At 39.9% G+C, this 19164-nt stretch overlaps 1 protein-coding gene across 3 annotated transcripts in view; it reads right to left on the bottom strand.

The window, feature by feature from the left end:
- The window catches only part of ZDHHC5 (zDHHC palmitoyltransferase 5), a 59560-nt gene that overhangs the window by 15498 nt on the left and 24898 nt on the right, over nt 1-19164 (bottom strand). For all 3 annotated transcript variants that reach the window (XM_075217266.1, XM_075217267.1, XM_075217265.1), the window contains exons 5-7: nt 4629-4801; nt 4277-4379; nt 4011-4102 (exon numbers count right to left, since the gene is read on the bottom strand). In XM_075217266.1, the coding sequence (XP_075073367.1) occupies nt 4011-4102; nt 4277-4379; nt 4629-4801 (368 nt within the window). The remainder of the gene's footprint in view (nt 1-4010; nt 4103-4276; nt 4380-4628; nt 4802-19164) is intronic.

Below are 19164 nucleotides of genomic sequence, written 5' to 3'. Positions count from 1 at the left end.
TGCACATTTTCCTGCTCCTCCTCTAGTTTCTGCTATCCACAAGTAGATCTGCTACATCTATATTATGCAGCAGTCGCTAATAGCAGATTCCTGGTGGCTGTTTTCCTGGTGGAACAAGTGCCTCCCTCCTTTGCCGAGGAGGGGACTTGGTATATTCCAAAATGGTGCCCCCCAGAGTTTCGACTACCGGCACGCTTTGCCGTTACTGGCAGCACCGGTAAATCGGTCTTGAATCAGTGTGGCAGCGGCTATAAGCCGCTTGTCAGCGCTCAGTAGTTTTTAAAAGAACAAAAGAAAATAGTAAATAAAACTTCCAACGTTAGTGAGAGCCGTCCGGAATAAGTGTGCTCTGTATAGTTAACAGAGCACACTGCTGCAAAAATTTTAGTTAAAATTTAGTAGAAAAGAAAATAATTCCTTCCTGTCATTTAAAGTAAGTCCAACTCCCTTGGGCACTTAACTAAGACTGAGGAGGCTACAGGGGGTTGCAGAGGTGAGGGGTTTGTCAGCTTTGATACATTAACAAAAGTTAACCTGTTAAGTGCCAACTCCACCTCCACTCTCACAACCCATGGTAGCAGTGTCCCCCAGATATCATGAAAGAGAAAATATCTTTAAATATTGGGAAGCTGCTTTGCTGTGCTGCCCATAGCAACCAATCAAATTCTAGCGATCCTATTCTAGAATGTACTAGATAAATGATAGCTAGAATCTGATTGGTTGCTATGGGCAGTATCTCCACGTTTCCTTTTTAGTAGTTTTAGTAAATCTACCCCTTAAGAGTCTAGTGAAATTACCACCAGTGTTACAGGCAGCCTCGGGAGAATTTCATAGAGATGGCTTAGTCCTTGTGCTCAGGAATCACTCGGGTGCCCAGAAAGTTTAATGTATGACTTGGGTTCCTCTCGAATCACCAACTTTGAGAGAGATGACTGGATATAAAATTTAAGCTTGTGACCCTCTGGAAGTGGAGGAAGGGCCTTGGTAGGGGCATCTAAATTATATGTAGTGGTTGCATATGCTTATGTCTTATCAACGTTACAACAATAACATTTCAAGCTACGCTAGGGCTTGCCTACACAAGTGTTTGTCCTTGGTTGTGTTCCAAATAAAATGCAATGCGAGAAAACGCTCATGTGGAATTGATCTTTTGCTTTTTTTCTTTGCTTTATTGAATGGAATCAGTTTATGTGCAATTCTACTATGCTTCTGTATGGCTGGGTACACACTACTACACACAACCAAATTTCTCCCGATGCAATATAGTTAATGATTAATTTACCAACTGAAAGTCCTGCTCAGCATGTCAATTCATGTATACACACTATACACTTTTTACATCATTTATCTTCAGATCTGTGCTCTTCATCTGTCATAACCACCGGCTGAAAAGATCATGACTCTGTAACCTCTATGGAGGTCTATGGACACTGCCAGTCATGAGCGCATACACAACATCGTTTAACAAGGTTTTTAGTCCGTTTATAAAATCAAATGACACAATGCGCTTTGGAACAACAATTGTTGATCGTGTGAGCGTACACACTACTCTGGCACCAGGCCAATCAGTCATTTATCGTCTAGCCTGATAATCCGGTGAAAAACCTATAGTGTGTACCCTTAGCCTAAGTACACACTACTATGTTTTAGCCGATTTTTGGGCCAGACAATAAACGACTGATTGGCCCGATATCACATTAGTGTGTACCCTGGAACGATGAACGATTATCATGCCGAAGCACATGAAATTGTTGATCGAGATTTTCAAATTGAACTGAAAATCTTGTTTAACGATGGAGCAATGTAGTTCCAATTCTGCAGTGCGTGTATGTACTCTGCAAAATTGGAACGACAATTCAGCTATTTACCTCACATTTGACAGCTGGTGTCTGTAGATCCAGAGGTGCTGCGAAGGTTCCTAAAGTTCTGGATGATGGAGGTGAATGAAGTTGCATTGCCGACACACTGAGCATCACCACGACAGCGCGTCAAATTCAGAACAAGAAAACCCCAAAAACCTTTATTTTGGCAGATTGCTACTGCACATCCGCACGTTTAGGTTGCCCGGGAGACCGGATCGTGCGGCCTTGTGATGGCTGAAGAATGGAACTAGGATACTGGGATCCCATCAATAACTTGAAGATCCAGTGAGGGAGATGTTCAATGCTGGTCAATAGCGTTCATTATGGAGCTCGCTGGGTTACATTTATGTGTTTACGCAGGGTACATAATACTGAGTACACTTTTCCATATATTCCAATGATGTGAAACTGGCATAGCATGTTGGATTGCAACGAAATAATAAAAAGAGAAGTTACAATTCATCTCTCACGGTCTAGGTGTAACGGGAATGTACTTTTCTTTATTACGGTTCCCAAATGAGTGTCTAGACGTGCTCAATTTATAGATCCTGTACCAACGATAAATGGCTATGTTTCTGTGACCTGTACAATATAAGGGAGACAACCCAGGACAGCTGTCACTTGCAGCTGATGGTTATGACAGATGACGAGAACAGATCTGAAGGTAATCGGGTATAGTGTGTACACATGAATCGGCAGACTGATCTGACAGTCGTTGGTAAAATTTCAAACAATATCGTATTGTTTGAAATTTTCTGTAGTGTGTACCCAGGCTTATAGCAGCCAGGTCTCACTTTATGATATATGCTGCTCCTTGTACTCAAGTACATCAAAGATAGAGCCAATTAGTGATAATACAAAGTATCTATTTTGTGTAATTACAGGACATTGAGACTAAAATGGAGAAGCAACAGCAAAATGAAATAAAAGCTGTAGTTCCAGTACAGTAAAACTTGAGACTTCATTAATAACAGTATAGACGATTTTGTTTTCTCTCTAAAGAACAACGTGGGGAATTGAATACCCCCTGTGAAATTCAGTTTATTCATCATATATAATGAAATAATCAAACGCTACGCAGGAATAGAAACACTCTGGGTATATTCACCATGGGTTTCTTAATTTCGGTACAGAAGATAATAAAAAAAGATTTTAAACATAAAAATATTTTGCAACCCGTTCATAGAAAATCATTTATGGCCCATATCCTAAGAAGGCAGTATATGAGGGAGCAATGTGGCATAAAAATAGTATATTTGAACATCCTGACTCGCCTAGTTAATCATAAAGGGCAGTTCGAGACTCGGCCACGATCAATTACCATGAACATATATACAAGTCTACGCTAAGCACTATGAAAACTGGTGCACAGAAAAAAGGTGCGGCAATCATTTAGTAAATGAAATGAACACATTTTCCTCAAACTTAAACTGTATTACGTGATTCTTAATACTAAACATAGTAGGAGTTGCATAAAAGCAGATAACGCCGCTATTTTATGACTAGGGATGGACAAATCCCTGTAAACTAAGAAATGCACCCTGACCGGTGGAATATTCTCCCCTTTATGTGCTATATCCTTCGTTTCCACACAGCCTCCCACAATCCTCTTACTTTCCTGTGCATCACCTGGCTCCCAGTATTTACTGCTCCCAGGCACATTGATTTATAGTGCTGTGTTATTACTGAGGTCAGAGTGGCAGTTCCATTATTACCTGTAACCTTGGGGACATCATAATCTGACTTTCTATGTAGGAATGCGGCTCTGACTTGAGTACCAGCAATTTGTTATTAATGCAAGGTCTGTAAGTCTGACTGTTCCAAGGAGGGGAGCAATAACCAGCGTTTCTGACAAAGGACCGATATAATGATCATATAACAATGTAAACAAAAAAGTACAGTAAATTTATCTGACATTTATATAAAGTAGAAGCACATATATTTTACATAGAAACCAGTTGTATTGAGGGTGTATTTTATATAGATGAGTACATCTCAACTAGTGCAACAGCTAGTGAATCAAGGCTTAAGAATGTGGCAATACAAGAGAAAGGCAGAATTCACTACGGATCTTACCCCACTTAGGTCACTAAAGAATTGGGTAAAAGGCATGGGATGACTGGAAAGTCATCTAGATAACAAAAATACCTGGGTGGAGGAGAGCTACAGAGCACGTGGCTCACGTTCCGACAGCATCCATTACTAAAAGGATTAACGCCTCCGCGGAACTTTCCGGTGACCTAAGAGACAAATAAAAAAGGTGAAGGACACAGAATAATGGGTACGGTGAGGGAAAATAAAATATGCGAAAGAAAAGGGGAGACCACAACAGACAGAAGAAAAGGCGATATACAAAATGTAAGAGAAAGCAACAATTATATAGTATAATTCCTCTATATAACATGACTTCTGACCTGCTCATTTGTAGTGCGACCTCGGGAAACCAGGACAATATGAAATCCTGTGAGACCAGCGACAGGAAAGAAAAATAGGCCAGCCACGCACATTACTGAGATACTGGGACGGAGTTAAGATATACAAGTGACAATACTGTTGACAAAATGATCATGTAAACAAATAGCTACAGGTGCTATTGAGGGTGGAAGGGAAAAGTAAAGGAACTAAAAGAAAGGCCTCTAACAGCAACAGAAAAGAAGTTAAAAGGAACAGATGCATTTCACTTGCAAGGGTGGAAAAAGTTGGAGACAGGAGCATAAAATGCTGATTTGATACAAAATGTACGGAGGGATTATTATGGAAGGATACGTCACAATCGCTGGGATGTCTCTGAGCTGATGAGGATGCCCCAATGTGTAGAAAAGGCCACAGATGAAGACGCTCATTATGTGCAATGTAAGAGACACCAGGAAAAGGAAGAAGTAACGGTAGTTCCTGCGCCCAATGCAATTATTTACCCATGGACAGTGATGATCAAACTCCTGTAAGGAAGAGACAATAAATTTATTTAAAAAAAATATTAAAACTATAGACAAATTTAGGAAACTACAGTAGCAGGTACTGGACAAAATCATTTCAGAATCAATTGTTTTTACTTTAGTTCATGCATTATATATTAAAATGACAAATGCAATGGGGAACTAATAAACTACAGGTGCAGAGTCACACTAAGGTAAATATTAACACAGACATATGTATAAAATATTTTTGTTACAGGACCTAATTACTAGTATTTACTAGCAAATCTTCTTACATAGATCACAATTTAGTAGTTACCGTTGTTTTTTTCCTTCCTCCTTTTAGCTTATTGTAGCTGGATCACTTTATAGATAACTTATTGTATACATTTATTTTAAACAGTAATGCAGTGCGCCAATATGCATCATTGCAAATGTACTGATTTTTGTATTGGAAATGTACTGATTTCTGAGGCTGTATGCCATGTAGGAGGAAATTTGTTTTTGTAACTTCTGAAGGCAGGCAATCCCACGCTAATTATGTCTTTTCATTTGAGAGTGACTTACACATCCTTTAGCTTAAATACATAGTAAACTTGCATCCTGTGTCTTAGAGAGATAGGAAACCTAACAGCGAGTAATTTAGTAAATCACAGATTGATGTGAACTTTGTTAAATCCAAGACTAGAGAATATATTACATCCTTATGTTAAATATCTGATGCAATATCTCAGACTTTGTAGTGCTAGCTGGAAAAGGGGCTAGGTTACCCAATGCCAGCATGTATGTCAGAAACTGTATAAAAAGAGCCCTGTTTGACCTGTGTTTAACTGTCCCTCTAAGGACTTCTTCAACAAATAAATATCACTGCTTCAAGGTCCCACTTTTGACGCCTACTTACCTGCTGTAATTCCTGTGACCTACAGATTAAACCACTCTAATCCGTTATCTGGCTGTTCTGAGGTTGGGACCCAGAATCTAGTACGAACACTCTGCCCACTACCCTGCAGCTTGGGCCATTGTGAGAGGTCAGGTGGAACCATCCACAGCAACCCTGATCTGAAGGTAGGAGGTCAGGTGTACCAGCCCAGGTGCCCAGCAAGGGGGTGCACTAGCAGTAAGAGTTACCCAGAAGGATGTGGTTCAGGGTGCCGTTGAATGAGCCTAGTAGTGGCAGCTAAGTTCCTCATACTGTATTTAGAGGTGCACAAGAAGGATAAAATAAGGGGACGGTGGCAAGGCAAACCCAGTCAGTCTCCAGCTCCACAACAAAGTGGCATAAGGGGTCAGATTACCTTAAAACCTTACACTATGTAATCATAAAACACACCTTGCAGGCTAGGCATATAAAAGGTTTATAGCACAAACACTCATCTAACAGAAATACCAAAAAGCTGTGCCAGAGGGTAGGTGGGAAGTCATGTGAAGCAAAGATGCAGCAGTGAAAGTGAGGAGAGTAGGCCAAACAGAGCTGTGATACAAAAAGACAATGAATACCAAGAACTATTTATTAAGCCCCAAAACCTGCGGAAATGGCCTTTTCCGCATGGTTTAGACATTTTAAAGTAGCACGCCTATCTAACAAAGCCTAATGCAAGATATATCATAGATATCTTCTGTATTAGGTTGTTCTGCAATAAATCACAGTCCCCATAACTTTCAAAGGGGACTTTATTTATAAGGTGCCACAGATTCGGTAGCACTGGAAACAGTAAACAAATCACACACAGATTAGGTAATACACATAAGTAGCACAGAGGAGTGCAAGTAATGTTAAGGGGACTCACACAGACTGCAGCAAAATACATGACAGGACGTACCAGAGAGTCAGACAGTAGACAGACATGGGACAATAAGTAGAGAGGACCCTGCCTGTGAGAGCTTACATTCTAGAGGAAGGGGTGGTAAAAGACAGTAGGATCAAAGAGGATGAAATGGAGATTGGAGGTGGGGAGAGCTTGAAAAGGTGAGTTTTGAGTGAGCGCTTAAAGGATTGTAGGTTTGGGGGGAGTCAATTGAGGCAGGGTAGGCAATTCAAAATACAAATAAGAAAACATTAAGAACTGAATGATATATACCTTACAATTTACCTTGTCTTTTTGTGAACTATAGACTGAAAAGGACCATGAATATAAATCTAGAGTACATGGTATATACAAGGTCATGCAATTACTCTTCTATGGGAAAATTTACATTTACATCTACTCATAGAAAATAGTTTTTGAGCCTTCCTTTAATTAAATTAAAGATGCGACCAGCTGAGGACAGGACAGTGGAACAATTTGTTGCTACCAACACCTGATCAGATGATGTAAAGCCTATCCCAAGTTCAGATGATGTAACGTAAACATTCATAAAAGCTGAAACACTCCTATAGTGACTCATGGTAGCGAAGGTGAAACCATAGCATGGATAGCATTGTTCATTACTCCATCCAGTAGGACAAGTTATGAGCATTTTAGCTAAGCAGATCAAATACTTTAATATATAGCCATAATACTGCAACAATGTTCTCTCGTTATGTCTCTGTAAAAGATATTACTACGTAAGGCTAGGTACACATTAGAGAAAAAGTAAACGATTAACAATATACCAACGACAGGATAAATTAAAAAAAATCACGATAAGCATGCCGACTGACGTGTACACACTATACACGATTATCTTCAGATCTATGCTGTTCATCTGTCAAAATTATGGCTGCAAGGTAGACCATAAAAAGGAAAAAGTGACAGCTCAGATTTTAATTCATTGAGAGACATCCAGTCCCGGCAATTGTATTGGGCAGCCTGTCTTGACACAGCACTGTGCCAAGTGCTGTAGAACTGTTTCAACAGATGATTGGGGTTAAAATGTGTCATCACAGTGGGGATTAGGGCAGAAAGGCTGCATTGCTGGAGCGGTGTGGTCTTCTGCAAATGATCTTTAAGGAAGAAGAGCAATAGAAGACAACAAGAGTGCACAGGCTCATACAGCTGTAGCTGGCTGTAAATACAGTGTGACAGCTATATCTCTGGCAGCTAAAGCTTAACCCCAGGAACGCTGCTCTAATCTCCTCATACCACTATTCCCATGCACTCTGCTTATAATACTCCAATATAGTGTGGGACATCGCTGGCTGTAAATACAGTGTGACAGCTTCATCTCCGGTGTGAAGCTTAACCACAGGAACGATGCTGCACTAATCTCATCCATTCTAGCCAGCACACAGAGTGTTAAGAGGATATGTGGGAACGAGGGGGGTGCAGCCCGCACCATTATCAGCAAAACCTTGGAGGATATTTTGCCATGAGGCAAGCCCCCTCTGCCTACCTGCTCTCCATCTCCAGAGTTCCTCTGACAGCTACTGGGGGCCTTTGCTGAGAGATCGTGGATCATAATAAAGACAGAGGGACAAGATCAGCAGTAGGCGGACAAGGTGAATGAGACCTATCACTCTGACATCCACTATTGGCAGACAGTCGCTTGAATTCATACACACAGGATCTGAAGTTGATTGGAAGGGGATTGGTCGGAAAATATTAAACAGTACAACCAAACAAATGAAACGATGATTGGCACGCCTTTAGATCATCGTGTAGGTATACACAATCACTCGATATCTGACCAAATGGTCGGATGCCGGCTGATTTGCCCAATTATTGGATGAAAATGCTCCAGTGTGTACCTATAGCCTTAGTACCCTTTCTAAAAAGGTCTTTATGATCAACCACCAATAGGTTTTCACTGGGCTTATTTTTTTTATTTTTTTATTAAATCTCTACCTTAAGCTGGATACACACTAATGCAATTATCAAACAGATAAAATGATAAACGACTGATCATCGGGACTGTCAGTCATAGGTTAAAACGTTACAGAAATTGCATCTGAAGCAAACGGAGTACGGTAAATTGGATGACAGAATAAAAAGTATCTTTGCATTCTCCAGTCATTTATTATGCAATTTGCGCAGTTCCAACACTGAGTATGTATAATCTGTGTATTGTTATTGAAAGTTCCATGACTGTTTCACCAAGTCTGGATTTGTACTCACTAGTACTGCTGGACTACACTTGTAGATACAGGTCTGTACAAAAGGGTAAAAGACAAATTAACTGGCTGCAGTCACAGACTAACCACCACTTACCGACTGGTGTTTGACTGATTACGGGGTTACTCCCAACACATTGTCTAGACAAATTGTTGTTTTTGTGGCATAACATTACTATACAATTTGTACATTTTCGTGGCTCTGGTTCCATGACATTTTACATGCAAATAGAATACTAAATTAAATAATGGATAATTGGATAAAATGGATAGGCCGATATGGTCCGCATGTAACTTTATTTTATTATATTATAGCATAATGTACATATTTTGGTGCCCAAGTACCATCCTCACACAATACCAGGTGGTGGAGCTGCAAGTACTGGACAACTAGAACACCACTAGAGAAGTTCAGATCTACTAATCTAGTAATATCCCACATTTAAAGCATTAATACATGTTTTGTTTTTTTTTTAAACAGGAAATTTGTCTATCTTTAACATCAAGCTAAAGCTTTCTTTTTCTCAAGAGGTTTTCCTATAACTCAATGTTAGTTTTGTAAAATCGCTCTGTGAGGGAAAGTTATACGTTTGCCACTGCCTAAAAATGGTCTCGAACATGCAAGGATTTGGTTTCTGCTTCTCCTAGCTGAGTGCAACCTGATCTCTCACTGAGAGCCAGTTAGTCACAAAGCTCTTTTTGATACCTCTGAACAGCCGCAGAACACAAGCCCTTTGCGTGGAGGAAAAAGCAATGCACCAAACCGTAAGCCAGGGAAAGACTCCCCTAAATGTGCTTACTCCACCTTCCCAATACGTTTAAGTAACCCCGTCCCACAAAAGTAATTTCATTTTTATCAGACCACTGCAGAACTAGGCACGTTTGTGCGCCTAATCCGCATTTAGCAAGTAATTCCCACAACTCGCTAAACTCCTTCCATAGGACGATGTATATTTTTCCACCCCAACACACTACAATCTTGGTCAAAAATCCATATGCTGACCAATAAAATTTGTTTGAAATTAGACGTGAGCCATCGCAAAAGGCAATTTTTTGCACTGCAGGATTGCACCTTTTGAAGGAAAATCTTGGTGTGGATTGTTGTCAGGAGAATGTGTAAAATGATTCTGCTGGTGTGCTATTATTATGATGCTCATGTGGTTGTGATTAGATGTGTACTGAATTACTGCACCACCGCTCGACATCCATTCATATCCTACATAGCAACTGTGCGTATGTCGAACTTTATTCCTTCATGAATAAAGATGACAATTGCTTTGGACTGTATTCTGTAATACAGGCTGAAGTAATTTGTTTTGCCATGATCTGCATGATATATTTAAAGTAATTCTGTGTAATCTCACCGCAGGTATGGGTGGGGTTCAGGTTAAAGAAAAAAAGAATAAATTATAAAAACAGTATGTGAAGCGTACCACAAAACGTGCCTCAAGATCATAGGATACAAAAGGAAGATGGAGACTGAAATTATAGCTTATTGAATTTAAATAAACCTTAAAATCGAATGAAAATTAAGATTTAGAGAAGGTAATTAGCAACAAGTTTTACTCACAAGAAAAATCTATTGAATACGCAAATAAAACAAATTGCTTATTTTGCCTTAGTAGCTCTGTGTAATGTAAGTGTGGCCCACAGACGGCAGTTATAGATCAGCTGTGTGTTATCGCTCACATAATAGTCTTCTGACAAATATAAAACAGCTAAACATTTGTAAAGGCAGTGGGACAGGGCAGTTTCGAGAACTTGAAATCTGCTAGCATGGGTGTCCAGCAGCAAACAGATTGCCACATAAAAAAGTCATTCAGACAGCTATTTCAAAATAGCAGATAACCACAAGCGGAGGAACAAAAAAGTAAAAACAAGCCGTTCAAACACAATGATTGCAATGCAGCACAAGCACTAGCTATCCGACACCAAATTCATTCATCAACTGAGCCTGCACAATTATAAAAGCAAAAATTCTAGGTGTTCACTCCGCAATCATTCTAGAATATTCCTCCTGCATATACAAATGATCGGTCACCCAACTAGCAGTCATTTGGCAATTGAGCGGTTTGCGACGTCTATTGTGTTTCATCTGCATGTGGGATAGTAGGGAGAAGCAAGATCATTAGGAAAAAGGGACATGGCCTTCAAGAGAAAACATGACTGTAGGTGCAGCGATTATCATTACAGAGCCATTGCTTATAAGTGAATGTATGTATGTATGTATGTATAAAAAAAAATAAAAAAAATCTCCCACCACTCCATACCTAGATGGGTCTAACAGAACAAATTTTTATGGCCTTGGACAAAGATGGTGATTGCTTCAAATACATTTGTAGATCGTTCCCTGGATTAAGTATTGGAAAACTAAAAGCTGAAATCTTTGATGGAGCTCAAATTTGTAAACTTATCACTGATTCTAATTTCACAAACTTTATGAATGGTGTAGAAGCTTCTGCCGGTGCAGTTATGTCTCAGTTGTCAATAATTTCTTGGATAACCACAAAGCAGACAATTATAAAGAACTGGTGAAAAAAACATGCCCACAAACGTTAAAAATTTGGGTACGAATATGAGCATAGAAAGGTACACTTTCGCCATAGCCACTTACACATTTACAGATAATTTTGATGATTTTAGTGAGGAACAGAGGGAAAGGTTTTATAAATATATAAAAGGCGATTGTGGAAAGGTATCAAGATAGATGGGACAGACACATGATGGAAGACTATTGCTGGAGCCTCCAACATGATTGCCCTGATAACTCACATAAAAGAAAATAGTACAAACAGCGTTTCACTATGCATTAATTGTAATTATCCGAATCAGCTTACAATGTTTATTAATTATACCGAATAAAATGTCATTATGTATTTCATGTGTTTACTTTTGTATGATTTGAGACAACCGCAATGCAATTTGTAAGTAAGCTCTGTCTGACCATTAGATGTTTTTGCATTTTTATGTTTTTCAATGGCGTGCCAAACATCTAAAAAATTAGAGCCGAATCTAGCAAAACCGATGTCCTATTCGGAATCAGCACCAGAAAGTTACCCCAAAATTACTCTATTATGATTGGCAATATAATGAGTGTTGACCAGTGTAATGTTTCTGACTTACAGTAGACACACATTTTCCCCACAAAAAGCTAAAATTGGTATCCAACCACCTTATGTATCAATTGTTCACCAAACCTCTGAGACTGCGCAAGTCCATCTTGAAAATTTATTTCAGGTCATAGTATGTAGTTTATTTGAATCACGATCCTTTCATTATACAGCACTGCGTACCATGCTGATACTTTCAAAATAAAAGGATAATAATACAACAATTTGTGAAAGTACTTGCAACTTAGTTAGTGCCAACCAGGAGACAGCTCAGGGCTAGGAAACAAATGCATACAAATACTGATTGCTCAAGAGAAAGAATTCAACTTCTCTCTGAAGGAGAAAGATTAGCTCTAGGTAAAAATTAATCTCTTACACACCAGCACACACAAAAGTGTGCTCACTACCCATACACACACACACCTCTACCATAGCCTAAGAAAATCTGCTTTTTATCAAACTACACCACAAATGTGCAAACTCCCACAAACTGTAACAATTCCTGCATTCTGCACCACACGCAAGCCATTCTTTAGCTTTTGTTCTCATTACCACCTCACACGTGTACTACACTGTGGAATGAATTGCACTTTGCAGACCTGAACTGTGGTAGTTTTGTGGCAAACGTCTGGTTCAAGATAAGCCACCTGCTGCATCAGAATTCTGTTCATTTTCTCCATCTTCTCCAGCAGACAGAATGTGCCAGGGGAGCAAAGTATATATTATCAAAACCACATACAGTCTGCTTATCATAAATTAGCTATTTAACCTATTCGGAGGTTCTTGGATAGTGGGAGGAAACCAGAGCATCAGGAGAAAACCCACGTTAACATGTGGAAAACATAAAAAACTCTACTAGTGAACTGTTCAAGCGTTAAGGCAATTAAATATATTGCAACAAGAGAATCAAACATTACTACATTTACTTCCAAATCAGAGCATAGTAATAACAATCATGAACACAACATCTATTTTATTCTGTGTACTAGACAACAATCAGCATCTGTCTGTATCACAGAGTTACTGTCTGCTCTCTTACTGGCTCTCTTTTCTTCAAGACGGTCATTCGATATACTGGAACTTTAACTCTAAAGTTATATAGCCTGCAAAACACAATACAAAATGGTATCCAGACGCAGTACAAAGTCCCTTCACATGTAGAGATCCTGTCCTATGAATCTGGTTTATATTTAAATAATAAATAAAGTGGCACTGTGCACAAGAGATTATACCACAGCGCTGGGGTCATGCGTTCGATTCCCGACCATGGCCTTATCTGTGTGGAGTTTGTATGTTCTCCAAGTGTTTGCGAGGGTTTCCTCCGGGTGCTCCGTTTCTCCCACAAGCCAAAAACATACTAGTAGGTTAATTGGCTGCTATCAAAATTGACCCTAGTCTGTGTTTGTGTGTGTATGTGTGTGTGTGTGTGTGTGTGTGTGTGTGTGTGTGTTAGGGAATTTAGACTATAAGCGCCAATGGGGCAGGGACTGATGCGAGTTCTCTGTACAGCACTGCAGAATTAGTGGCACTATATAAAGGATGATGATGATCCATGTTTACCTAAGCTGTATTAAAAGGACATTAATACCTTGGTCCTTTATAAAATTCATTACACTTCGTCATGAAAGTCGCGGCCCCAACACATACCTGTGATGCCACATATTGATATCAGAGGAACTGGGAAATTATTGGCATTGGAGAAAGTATGTAGCAGATAATGTAGCAGATTTTGTGGTTGTGTTTTTTTTTTTTTTTCTTCTGTGGATTAAAGTAACTCTTCTTAACATTTTAATAAATATTTTGATGCAACAGAGTATGGCATTAAATCTTTATTATATAAATAAACTTATATTTGAATATATCTACAGTAGCATTATAATTCCTCTAATTGTCATCAAACATCACACTGCAATAACTATCCTTCTTGCTGTTACGCATTACACTAATATTTATTCAATGCTGCCGTCACGTATTACCAAGTATTGCACTGCAATAACTATACCTTTTTGTTCTCACGCATTACTCTGCAATAAATACCCCTTCCTGTCGTCACACATTACACTGCAATATTAACCCCACACTATGGTCACTGCATTAACAAAGATATTGTACATTTCAAATAAATTACAACCTGTGTGTCTAGCGCTACGTTCGGTACAGCAGCCTGTAGTATGTACTGAGGGTTCCACTAGATTCACTCACATTGGACATACAGTTAAATAATTTTGTACATACAACATTAAGAAAGGGCTAGATACACATACGCTTTCTAATCATTTTAAAACAGTTCACTCAAGCTCATGTGAACACATTAAAGGTTTTTGGGGACTTCAGATAGTGGAAGAGAACTGGAGGAATAGGGATGTATTAACTTCATTATCCAAATTGGAGATGAAGTGGATATACAATGTGGACACTATGATTCCCAAAGGGTTAAACACAGATTTCGAACTTCAATGGTTTCTCTGATATATGTGTTCGGGAGTATGTGAGTGTGGTCCTGTGGTATGGCATGTTAATGTATACATCTTGAGTAGTTCACACACGGGAAATATGTTGTAGTCATATTCTCTATCTATCAACAAGATATTGTATGGACTGTACAATTTTACCTGGAGGAGGTAGAATGCTGGGAGTTATATCCTATGTATTTTTACTATGGGTCCCTATACAGTAATGTATGGATAGATGATGATAGTATGGTATAAAGAGAAATGCATTTATGGAGTATATGTCAATATCCGAGAGACATATGTATGTTTAGATCGGAACTATACATGGGAGATTATATATTGATATGTACCTTTTTCTTTTAGATCGAGGAACATCTACTCAACGATATCAAGATATTCCCTTAAGCATACTATTCTGTATATAGGGACTAGAAAATGGTTTGTATTAGTTAGGTGAGGATACTGTGTCACTTTAAATTTCGGTGTGTGGATGTCCACACTTCCGTAGAGACGGAGGAGCCAATCACTGTGGTGAACAACGAGTGGAAAAGAAACCAAGCCTCGATGTGATTATCAATACACTTCCGGAGAGGCGGAGGAGTCAAGCCTCGTTCCGGATATAGACAATGATTGGACGAACGAGTGGATATGTAACCGTATAAGAAGCGACGGGAGAGACTGAATATTTGAACCTTGATAAAGACTTTGTTTTAAGTTGAAACGCGTTGGTTTTAAATCGGTGGACCTGGCAGCATTTCACATCAGACGAGACTGCGGTGAGCCTATGTGATTCACGTTATGTTCATGCCTGTTTTGATTTGCGATATGGTATGGGTCCTGTTTTCTAAAGCTCAAAGATTGTTTTAGAGCATTTTATTAAAAGGTGAAACACTAGAGTATTCCTTTTTCTTTTATATGATACCTTCTATGGAATATCCGTGGAGTGTACATATTGGGTGATATTAGGTGGCGGCTGTCCGCCGGAAGTAAACCAGGCGTGTATGAGACTTCAGATATCCACGTAACAGTCGGAAGGAGGATTTCCGTGATTTGCGGGGCGATATATTCATCTAAATTTTGTGAGCATAAACCCATTGGGGTGTGAAGTGAAAGGGGAGCACGGGTGACTGGTGGTGACCCAAAGATCAAGACACAACTCCTTTTCACATAGAACTTTGCTCCACATGTTTTACAGTATTGCGCTATGATAAGTTTTTATGTTTCAGCAAATCACCACAGATGCTGATGTTTATGTTCACCCACAACAGTGACGTGAACTGCAGTGCAACTAGGAGAGCGCATTTCCTGTATGTACAAAACTATTTTATTGTACATTTCAAATTACCCATGTCTACATCATGACCTACACTACAATTAGGACCTTAGTGAAATCGTGTATTGCACAGATTTAATTACCCTACTGTAATATATTCTTCAAGAAGTAATCCTCACCACTGCACTAATATTATTTCCATACCAATCCTCACCTCTCCCCTGTACCTACATTACATATACACCTAAGCAATTTACATGCTCTTTCAACACACTTCCCTCCAAACTCCTCTTCTGCCTCCAGCATATTATTTCTCCCTCCCCTATTATGATTTCCCCTTCATTACTTCCCTCTTCACTAGTCTGCACCAATGAAGTGTTTTGTCTGCCACACTCACCAGCCTACATAAACAGAAATAAACCTCACACCCACAAATCATCCTCATATGCCCCCTTTCTCACCCTGCTACTTCTAATTGTTGCTGGCAGCATCTAACCCAACACTGGGTCCTATATGAACCTCAACTATCTGCTCACTCTCCACTCCAAAACTTTCCATCCAACCTCCTTGCCATTAAGGAAAACTGGCTCACCTCCTCCAGCACTACATCACCTGCAGCTCTCTCCTATGGGAGACTCTCCCTCAGCCACACTCCAAAACCCGGAAACAGACAAGGCTGTGGAGTAGGTTTTCTACTTCATCCACAAGCTGCACCTTCTGAGTCATACATACTGAACACTCCCTCTCATTTTCTTCCTTTGAAGTGCACACTATCAGTCTATTTTCTCCACCTCACCCTCGTTGCTACCATTTATTACCACCGTGGTCCAGAGTTTATCATTTCTTTGACATCTTTGATGCCTGGATCACTTATTTCCTATCCGTACTATACTCTCATACTAGCCGATTTCAACACTCCAACAAACCCACTGTTTCTGATGCCACTAAACTTTTCTTTACTTACTTCCTCCTTTGGTCTCTCCCTGTGGACCTCATCACCTACTGTGATGGAGACTCCCTTGACCTGGTCTTCTCCCTCTACTGCTCCATCTCAAGTTTCTCCAACTTAGCGTTCCCACTCTCAGACCACAACCTCTTTTCCTTTAGCCTCACCTTACCTCATGCCATACCCACTACATCCAAATCCACACGTACACAGCGACACCCAAGTACTCTTGATCCAGGTCACTTCTCATTTTCACTAAAACAACTACTTTCTTCTGATTGCACGGTTCTGCACAAACCAGGCTAGATCTTTCTACAACAAAAAACTCACTTCACAGCCCTACACAATGCAGCTCCAATGACCACATACAGTCTCTGACAATCCAAACCCCAACCATGGTACACCAAACAGACCCGCTACCTGCAAAATTGCACCTGCACTGCAAAGCGCCACTAGAGGAGATCTCTTTCCTAACCTGATTCCCTCCACTATTAATTCCCTTACTCTTACAGCACTGCCCTTTCAATTGCCAAACATAGTCCAAACCTCTAATAACCACCCAGTCTTCTAACCCACAGCGCCTCTTCACCACATTCAACTCACTTCTCTACCCACCTTGTACCTCCTCCTTCATAGCACATGATTTTACCACCTAAGTCAAAGACGATAATCAACACTATTTAACAAGATATTTTATCATGCCAAATTCCACCTGTTTTCTACACTTTTCAATCCACCCTCAATGCACTCTCTCCAGTAACTGAAGACAAAGTCTCTGCATTCATCTCACCCTACTACATGTTCCCTTGACCCTATTCCTTCTCAACTTCTCCGCTCACCAAAAACTATTTCTTCCCCTGACCTCCACCCTACTGAACTCTCTCATGTAACCAACTGTGCTATCTCCACATGGATGTTGCAACGCTCATTATGTCCAAAACAGAACTCATTTTCCCTCCTCCCAGAGTCAACACCTCCCCTCAAATGTTCCTCACTATCAATAACACCACAATTTCCTCAGTCTCCCAAGTCCGCTGCCTTGGTGTCACACACGACTCTGCCGTCTGCTTTATTCCTCACATTCACACTCTCTCATTCACACTCTCTCCCACTCCTGTCGACTAAACCTTAAAAACATTGCAAAATATGCCCTTTACTACTGCAACCTCCTGCTAGCTGGCATTTCCCTCACCCATGTATCTCCAATACAATCCATCCTAAATGCTGCTGCAAGCCTAATCTTCCTCTCTCACCGCTTCACATCTGCTGCACAAGTTTTGAAATCCCTACATTGTCTCACTGTGTCCTCCGAAATCCAATTAAACCCCCCCCAAAAAAAAAAGAAAAAAAAAAAAAAAAAAGGAACACTCACACAAAGCTACAAAACCCTCAACAACTCCACCCCTTTACACATCTCAAACTTCATATCAAAATACTGTCCCTCTCACCATCTTTGATCTTCCTTTGACCTGTGCCTTGCCTAGTCTCTAGTAACCACCTCTCATTCCCCCCTACAAGACTTCTCCCGTGTTGCTACTTACTTATGGAATTCCCTACCATGCCCAATCAGAATTTCCCACAACATTCAAATTGTTTAGACACTCTTTGAAAGCTCCTCTCTTTACTCTTTATTAGAGCTTATTTTATCCCAACTGCTACTGCTCACACTAAGGCACCTTCACAACTGACCAAATTTCAACTCTGAAACACACTCGCTCCGCTTGTTTCAGCTGTGGCCTCTTCCACTTAGAATGTAGGCCATCCACACCCTTTGTTTTATGACTGCATTTATTTTGTCTATCTCATATGTCCCTGTTTAATGTATGTCTAGTTTTCCCTATTGTACGGCGATGCGAAGCACTGCGACACCTTACAAACCTACGATAATAATAATAAAAATACATTCACAGATCAGTCCTCAGACAATTCCTGCTTTCCTCTAGCAGCTTCACTTCATGACATCCAGCTGCACACATAAGTGTAAAGCGAGCCACATGTCACAACCTGTTAGCTTTCATGTTTCAACAAAATGCTATTGCTCTTTGAACAGAAAAAGAAAACAACCCTTGCTTCGCTCACTTTGTTTGCTCCTCCTGTTTTGTTTTCTCTGCCAGATAATCAGTCTTCGACGCATGAGGCTGATCTGGAGTGTACAATCTGACTAGACCATTTTTATATTTTTTTTTAAAGGAACAGAGCTCAGACAAGTCCATTCTTCTTCAGAGCTTCTCTCCCAGCACTGCCTTCATATTAACATTAATATTTCCCTATCACCATCATCTTAAGCCTTACTGCTCACATACACAAAATTATTAATACAAAGTTATAAAAAGGACAGACAGTGTGCGGCCTGAATGGGTTAGATGTAATTTACAAGTGCACTTTGATCAACTAATTAAACCCACATCCATTGAGCCCTATAATTAGAAATGTGCCCTTCTAACACAGCAAAATCAAGCATTGGAACCACTTGGTCAAAGACTTTTGCCTCATAACAGAGCTCTCTCTCTCTGAAACTTCAGTGTCAGCAGCCTGTTACCTCTACGATTTCCGCCTCTCCTCTTTGCACAGCTAC

This window comes from Mixophyes fleayi, chromosome 6 (assembly GCF_038048845.1).
Source record: "Mixophyes fleayi isolate aMixFle1 chromosome 6, aMixFle1.hap1, whole genome shotgun sequence".
NCBI lineage: Eukaryota > Metazoa > Chordata > Amphibia > Anura > Limnodynastidae > Mixophyes > Mixophyes fleayi.
The sequence above is the reverse complement of the archived record's forward strand: the minus strand, read 5'-3'. Positions and strand labels throughout refer to the sequence as shown.